Source organism: Wolffia australiana, chromosome 12 (genome assembly GCF_029677425.1).
Source record: "Wolffia australiana isolate 7733 chromosome 12, ASM2967742v1".
Lineage (NCBI taxonomy): Eukaryota > Viridiplantae > Streptophyta > Magnoliopsida > Alismatales > Araceae > Wolffia > Wolffia australiana.
Window position 1 is genome coordinate 10605810 of NC_135846.1, and position 8312 is coordinate 10614121.

Sequence of the window (8312 nt, forward strand, 5' to 3'; positions counted from 1 at the left end):
TCAAATCTCCCTCTAAATTTTGACTCTGGCCTCAGCTGCCGCCTCGGCCCAGCATGCCTTTACCCTAGGACCAATTTCAGTCCATCTCCATCTTCTGCACCATCTCTTGATATTTAAATCAATACCCATGTCCTGTTCATGTAGGCACTAGAAAATAACATCAGAAAAGTGCAGCCAAAGGCCTCTGTTGCATTTTCCAATTTTAAAACGAAATAACCCTCTTTCACACTAATGCACTATAACATTCAGTTTACAGTACATTTCATGTTATACATGCCCACTGAAAAAAAATAGGGCATTGACTGGAATGAAACTTGATGCTAGCATTGCATGCAATTTTCCCGTATATGAACAAAGAAATCATGGGCCTACCATACGTTGACAAATTTGATGAACGGTATAAATTCGTTGACACGTGTTGTGATGTGATTGCAGGATTTTGCTTGCCGTCAGTGAGTAGCGGGAGATGGATAAAGATAAGAAGCCGGGTGGAAGCCACGGGCTAAAAAGTTGCAATTTTTTTGAAGTGTATCTTGAGAACGCGTGGAAACCACAGGCCGGGGGACCCTCTTCGCTGGATGCCTTGAATGCGGGATGCAAGATTTCGGAAGGAACTCCGCGGATTAGGGTTTGTAGGGTTGAGAATTGTGCTCTGATGGTGGGAGAGATGGATCGTTGGAAGCCCTCTGATGGGTTTTACCAGTCCGCCGTACCCGTGGAAGATCTCTCGCCGGGGAATTTGGTGCGGCCCGGGGAGGACGCCTGTGTGCAGTCCAGTAGATTGTCCACCTCCTCCCTTGATTCCAGGTGCGATCGATTTTACTTGTTTTTGCGTAATATTTCTTGGATCTTGTTCGCCTGAATTTGCGGCTCTGAAATCTTAGAGATTTTTGGTGAGATCCGCGATTATGCTTCCTGGATTGGGACCCATCACTTTTTATTTCGCCAATTATGGAAATGATGTCGGCATGACAGTGCCCAGATCTTTTATTCTTGATGCGGTCTATTTATGCTGGAAAGTTTTCGCTTGTGATTCTTGATTTGAGCACCATCCCGTTGCTCGGGAGCCGTAATTTCATCGCGTGCTTATAAGTTTATGTGTGTTTTTTCTCGCCATCTTCTCTTTCTCCTTTTGTTTAATATTTAAGTCGACTGAACAGATTGCTGTGTCTTTATCGACTAGAATTATCTATCTCTCCTGTGATTTTTTGTGGTTCTCACCATCTTTATTTTCTCTTTAGTGTAGACGCGTCTTAAAAGGTAGGTTAGAGTGGCATGTCGGTTGCATTGATAAGGAAAAAGAGCACTCCAGTTCGAGTTCGTTATGGCATTTATGTATGAAGACTAAAAAAATTATCTGTTATATGTACGACATTTGATTTGAGGAGGAATTTGCAATTGTAATTGTTGTCCTCCGAGGCTATCAAAGAATGAAATGAACTTTATTGATTGTGGTACGGCGTTTGAACTATGATCTATGTTTGTCAAGATTTCCTCGTTCAACAACTTGGTTGATCCTAGTATTAGCAGAATTTTGTCACGGTCATGGTAAAAATTGTACTACTTGTGAGTTCCCCTTTCTCTCTGTCTACTTTACCTTTTTTTTCTTTATGTACATCATTTAGGCTTGGGTCATATGAGGCGAGTTAATCAGTTCCCTCCTAATCGGGCAACACAGTGTTGTATTCAAACTCTAAATGTCGAAAGAAATAGCCCAGGGCGAAAGAAAGGGAAGAATGAAGAAGAAAAAAATTCCAACAATTGATTTGGTTTAAGGGGGCCCCATGGGGCCCCTACAGTGTGTACACGTGTCAAGTCACTTGACTTCTCCCCCCTTTCCCTACCCCTTTATGGAAGGGACGGGAGGGGAGCCTCCGAATAAGCTCGATACCTCTTAAGTCCCCTTATATTATATGAAGCTATCACTTACAATAGGGGCAGAGAAGAGAGAGAGAGAGATAGAGAGAGGATATAGACATCAGCTCCAGTTCAACACCTCCCGCAGCTAGGTGTGTGGATGTTACCCATGCCGAGCTTGATCACCAAGGATGAAGCGTGATGTCGAAAGGGCCTTCGTGAAGATTTGTATTCCTGATTCCCACACAGGGACAGGTCTTTCCAGTGGGTGCTTCAACCACCATATGAAAAACACCCCTTTTAATGCGAAGTTCTGCTTTGCAGCACTGTCTTCCCGTTCCAAATCCACGGGATCAAGTGAGTGGATTGCGGTTGTTTGCCTAGCTGCTGCCGGTCTCTTTCAGAGAATCTAGGTGTACTTATGCTGTACACCATTGCATCCCAGTACCGTTTTTCAAAGCGCAGACATTTTTCATCCATGGCCGATTTGTCGTCAACGGAACGGGGGCTGAGTTTCATCTTCATCCTGTTCCTCCACTTCCTGTTCTTCACTGTGGTGAGACATCGATCATCAGACATCGATCATCAATCAACTTAAACTTGTTCGCGAGAACCCCAAAAAAATAACAATAACATAACAAAACAAAAAAAAGGTGGGTGTTGTTGTTGTTCGATCGCATGCGCATCCTCCTCCTCCTCGTCCTCCGACCGTCACCAAGCATTGTTGTTGAGCAGACGACGAGGAGGAGGAGGAGTCTTCGTCTTCTGTCTAGGACAAAATCATCTTCCCGAGACCTTGTCACAGAAAGCAGCTGTCACACCACCAGCTCGGACATAAGTTTGAAACATTGATCGGATGAAGATGCTGTTCTTTCAAAGCAGCAAGCTTCCAGCAGTTCTTGGTGTGTGGCGCGCTTTGCAGTAGTTGCAAAATAGCGAGAGGTGAATATCCCTTTAACAGTGTTGCAGTAGAAGTCCCGGCGCATCTCGGTGTCATCGATCGCAACATCTCACACATCCGCCAACAGGTACTTGAGGTTCTGCCCTGAAGCAGGGCAGGAGAACGAACAAAAGAAAGCTTGGAGGGAAGAAAAGAAAAAAAAAAAAAAAAAAATGAATCCACTTGTTTGGGGGGGTTTGGGGGCCGCTCATGCATGTGCCCCACGGAGGGAGTCACTGTTTCCCCTCCAGTGTAACCTAACTTTACTAAGATTCCACGTGGGAGGAGGTCAAATAGCCTCGATATTTATTAAGTCCTCTGTGGGGCCACTTATATGAAGGTGGCAGACAGCTCCAGTTCAACAGAAATCAATTTACTTTTCCTCCAAATTCCGTAACTGCTTCAGTCTGGAATTTGTAGAAGTTTTGGGGGAGTTCCGAGATTAATATTCATCATAATAACTTTGATGTATCTTTATCCTGATATTTCAGTCAAACCATGAGAGATTTAGTAACAAATACCATTTGTTTTGTGATAGTTTTATAGACCTGTGTTAGATCATCACGGCCCAGTTAGGGCTAATTTTACTAACTTATGGGCCTGAGGCCATGTACGTGTAATAGACTAATCCTAGGGATCTAATGGAAAAACTAACCTAAAATGGATTTAAATAAAGGCCCAATAAGGCCCCATTAACGGCCCACTAAGGACCCATTAAGGGCCCAATAGTGAGGGGCCCATTTAGGGAATATATTAGGTCCATTAAGGACCTAATATATGCTGGGCCTGATTTATATCAGGCCCAGCCTCCAACAGCTATAAATATAGCTGTTGGAAGTCCTTTTTGAAAAAGGAATCTCTTCTGCAGCTTTTTCCAACAGTCAGTTTTTGACCGTTGGACAAAAGCATTAACCTCTCTCTCTCTCTCTGTGAAAATTTGTATAAAAGGGGCATCTGTTCAGTAATAAAGATCAGTTCATTTTTGCCCCAATTTTTCTGTCTCTTCTCCACATTCTCAGAAATTCTCTCTGCAGTCCACTATCTCATCTTTTCCTTCAATTTATTACAACCTGCGATATTTTCATGGACTATTTCATTTAGTTTCTGGATGGCAATGGGAAGATAAATCTGCTCTTGGACGCGCGTAATCATTTTCTAATGTCTCTTCAAATTGATTCTGTACAGCCAGAAGGTAGAACAGGGAGCTAAGGGCTGTATGAGTGCCCGTAAAGTTCAGAAAGCAGACCGAGAGAAGTTGAGGAGAGACCGACTGAATGAGCAGTTTCAGGAATTGGGAAATGCTCTTGGTGAGGACCGGTGGCCCAGAATTAAACTGCATTTGTTTTCTTTTTCTCGTGCATTGTGGAGAAACTTAAGTTGTCCACCGGTGATAACCTGATAATTTTCTCATTATGCGATATAAAGATTTTGACATTCATCGCTGATCAATAGAAAGCTTCTTTGATTCTTGAAAATTAATGTTTTCAGACGATGATGAAAATCATCATCGTCTTTGCCATTGTAGTCCGCTTGAGTGATATTGATGATATCATCATTGTCATTGTCATTGACATCATCATCCTGGTCAGAAACAAAAGGCAATGACAATACATCATTTATTGTCATCTGAGTGAGGTAAGCAGAGGGAGAGTGATGAGAAGTAATGATTTGATGACTCATCACCGTCTCTGTCATCAGTGACAGCAAACCCTATTGACGACTCCTTCATGTCTGAGTAATTTGTGTTATCTGTGCCAGAAACTTTAAAAAACTTCGTTAAATCTGGTGAGTGGTTTTGAGATGCCTCTCAATTAATCGGGTACCCTGATCTGCTGATCCAATTACAGATCCCAGCCGGCCAAAGAATGACAAGGCAACCATCTTAGCCGACACAATACAGATGCTAAAAGATTTGACGGCCCAGGTGGACAAGCTGAAGTCTGAGTATGCATCCCTCTCAGAGGAGTCTTCAGAGGTGATTTGATCCCATCCCCTTCAATTGCAGAGAATCTATGTTGTAGATTCCTCTTTTTCTTTTGAAATATGTCGTGTGTCGCTTCTGCTCGTAAACTCACGCCTAACTATACTTTTATTTCCCCATTATGAAAGCCGATCCAGGGGACTAGTCCGGCTACTTAACTTCGTTACCTATCTTTCCGACTCAATTTCATTGATTAGCATTTACTTCGTAACCAGGTTCATAATGAAGTGAGAGAGGGGGCACCAAATATAGGTGTGTACCATTGCCTCAATCCAATGGACTATGTCATATTGAAAGTGGGGTAGCCTAAATAAGGCGGCTGCCCTCCCGACAACAACCAACCAACCCCTTTTATCTTTACGGTCCCTGACGGTTATTCGACAAGCAATAGGTTCTGAGGCGCGAGTTTACGAGCGTTTGGTAGCGGGAGCAAAAGGGACGAAGCGAACTGCAAGAACTATTATTTATTTCTGATTATTTTTTTTTACTTCTGATGAATTTACTTGACTTCGTAACATTTGGTTTATGAAAGTAAATGAAAGAACCACTCCAAGAGTCGTGCCTTTTGCTCGTCGCTTCGCTCCCGCCCCCACTCGTAAACTCGCGCCTTTACTTTGCTCCTGCTCCATCGCTTATTCACTCCTAAAGTCGCGCATTTTCCAAAAACTTAATTTATTATTTCATTTCAAGTTTTAACTCAATTTAATGCTTCATTTGATGGAGTAGTTGAGTCAGGAGAAGAATGAGCTGCGAGAAGAGAAGGCAGCGCTGAAGTCAGAGATTGATACTCTCAATGCCCAGTACCAACAGAGACTTAGACTTGTGTCCCCGTGGGCTACAATGGATGGGTCCATGGTCATGGCGCCGCCTCAGCCCTATCCTTTCCCCATGCCCATGCCGATGTCCATTCCCATGCATCCTCCTATCCAGCCATACCCTTTCTTCCCTGGGCAACCTCCCCATGGCTCCGTGCCCAGCCTGTTTATCTCCAGCTCGTACCCCGCCAACCCCCATAGCTCTCAGCCAGGAAACAGATCTTCTGGAGCAGAAAAAGTTGACAATTTTAATGATGTGGCGACAGAGCTCGAGCTTAAAATGCCCGGTTCAGCTCTTCCTCCATCAGAGTCTCCTCCCCGGGGCCAGGTATTGATGGAAAAATCGTTGATTTAAATATTAGGCCTTTTGGTTGCCCAGAACTAGATTGTTTCTGATCATTTTATGACATTATGTTTTTAGAGAATCGAAGAGAAGGGTCTATTTATGTCAAAATAGAAAATCAGTTTCAAATCTTCATCTGGATGCTTCAAAATAAACATTGTTTTGAACATTTTTAACATGTGCAGATTTTTACCTCATCTTGATCATTTGGCAGCAATCTCCAAGGATGTCTGGAGACTCTGGGGGCCAGCAAGACAGCTCATCTTCCTGTGGGTCTGGTGGCTAAGGAATCAGATGGTGGATAGAAATCCTTGTATATTAAATGGTAAGGATCTATGTATTCATTGAAAAGTAAATGTATTGTCTGTCATCATCATCGTGACCATCTTCATCCTCAAAAGAGGAATTTGAATAGAAAGAAACTGTTTTCAAGAGGGAAGACAATGCTCGTGTACAAGGATCAAATGAGAATGAAAAGATAATTTATGAAGAAAGGGGTACTCCGGCTTATTATTATTCTAAATAAGGGTTCATAAATCCATGTGTAGTAGCTGGAGCAAAGTCCATTTTTCCTCTGACATAAAATTGTCTATCACCATCATCATCGTGATCATCCTCATTATTGAAATATAAACATTTTTTTGGAGAGGAAGAAGGTACGGATCTCTGTTCAAATAACATTGAATATATAATATTAGAAGGGAGGGATTTTCCATAGTAGTCATCCTCGTCTTTTTCTTAGGTGGGTGATTAAAATGCATGTATTGAGATGTGATACACACATGTCTGACACAATGGAAAGATTTTGCTTTACTACAAAGGATATTAGCAAAAACTGTAATAAACTCCTAATAATCACAAATAACATGCTAATTTTCATAGTAATTTTGTGCATTTTATGTGTTTATTCTCATTGAAATAATCATACATCCATCTTAGAATGATGCTCCAATTTTTCTATATTTTATGGTATTTTAACATAACTTTCTAACATAAAATTCATAACGCAAATATTTTTGTAAGCCAGAAAATATAAATTTAGATTTACCTAAAATTTTATAGTAGTTTATTATATTTTTTCAGAATGATATTCTGATTTTTCTGGATTTTTGTGTTTATGGGTTTTTTGACATTAAATTGATAAAGAATATAATTTATAAGTCAGAAACTACAATTTTGAATTTATTTCAATATTTTTAATGAACTTGACTTTTTCAGCTCCTAAAATTGTGTACCACACTGGCAATCTGCCACACAAGTCAAAGGAGAGAGAAAATTGGATGGCTCATATTGTTCCAAATTGAATCTATGATTTCTAACAATTCAGAAAGAGTTTTGGGCTGAAGGTAGTTCCACCTTTCCCTCCTCAATCCATCCACCATCTCAAATCTATAAATAAAACCCTCCATCCTTGTGAGAAAGGCATCCTTGGATTTTGTTCCTAATTATGATTACTGGAGTGATTTGATTATTCAAAATCTAGTTTGGGTCTATTATTGTACTCAAAGAGTGAAGGATTGAAGGAGTGACGTTCAAATCAAGATACATGAAGTAAAAGCACTACACGGCCTATTGGACACGTGTCGACCAGATTAGTGTGATCTTCACCTTTTTAAAACTTGTATATTCATCCTTTATCCGAGGTTATCAACACTGAAAACCTAAGTTTCTACTGTCATGCACACCATCTTCAACTCCACCTCTTGTCGGCATGTATATGCCTCCATCTTTGTTGCACTATTGACATTAACATTGTCATCACTCGCCCCCCCTCCACCAGTCGTTGGCCTATATCTAGCATCATCTCTATCACAATCAGCAAGGTATCACTTTCATCCATTCCACTCAACTCACATCCATCTCCATTTACCGCCAACCGATGCTCCTTAAAAACCGACCAATGTATTTCTCAATTAAAATTAATTAGTATATTGTCTACTAAAATTTGTTCTCAATACTATTCTATACAATCAAAATAAAGTAGGTTAAATGTGATTAATATTTTCTGGCCTTCCTATAATTATTTTGAATTAACTTTCCCTGATTTGCTTTCTTTAAATTAAATTTAATTCTTAAAATAAATATAAAAATCTCAAAACTAGATATTAAAGATAAAATTCACTTCATCGCTCTATGCTCATAAGAAAATTTTATAAATTGCCATATAAACTATAAGTCTTAAACGACATATTTAACCTTAATTTATGGTTCATCAACTCCCCTTGAAGCTGGATGGTGAGTGTTAAACATTTTTAGTGTACATATGGCAATATGATATTGGTTATTGGGTTGTACTTTAGTTGATGTATGCATACATGCCTCATAAGTGGAGTGCAGTTCCTCTCATGTCTTAACTACTTGTTAATAAAATGGCAA

At 40.5% G+C, this 8312-nt stretch overlaps 1 protein-coding gene across 2 annotated transcripts; it reads left to right on the forward strand.

Annotated features, from left to right (window-relative positions):
• The first annotated feature begins 467 nt into the window (after positions 1 to 467).
• LOC144710462 (transcription factor bHLH121-like) lies at positions 468 to 6312 on the forward strand. 2 transcript variants are annotated; one of them, XM_078584238.1, is made up of 5 exons: positions 468 to 807; positions 3983 to 4104; positions 4645 to 4772; positions 5505 to 5921; positions 6122 to 6312. In XM_078584238.1, the coding sequence occupies exons 1-5, from the start codon at positions 656 to 658 to the stop codon at positions 6137 to 6139; spliced, it is 837 nt and encodes a 278-aa protein (XP_078440364.1). In that variant the 5' UTR covers positions 468 to 655; the 3' UTR covers positions 6140 to 6312. The 2 variants fall into 2 exon arrangements, with proteins under 2 accessions (XP_078440364.1, XP_078440363.1); XM_078584237.1 differs by having other exon boundaries at positions 6151 to 6312.
• The last annotated feature ends 2000 nt before the right edge of the window (positions 6313 to 8312 follow it).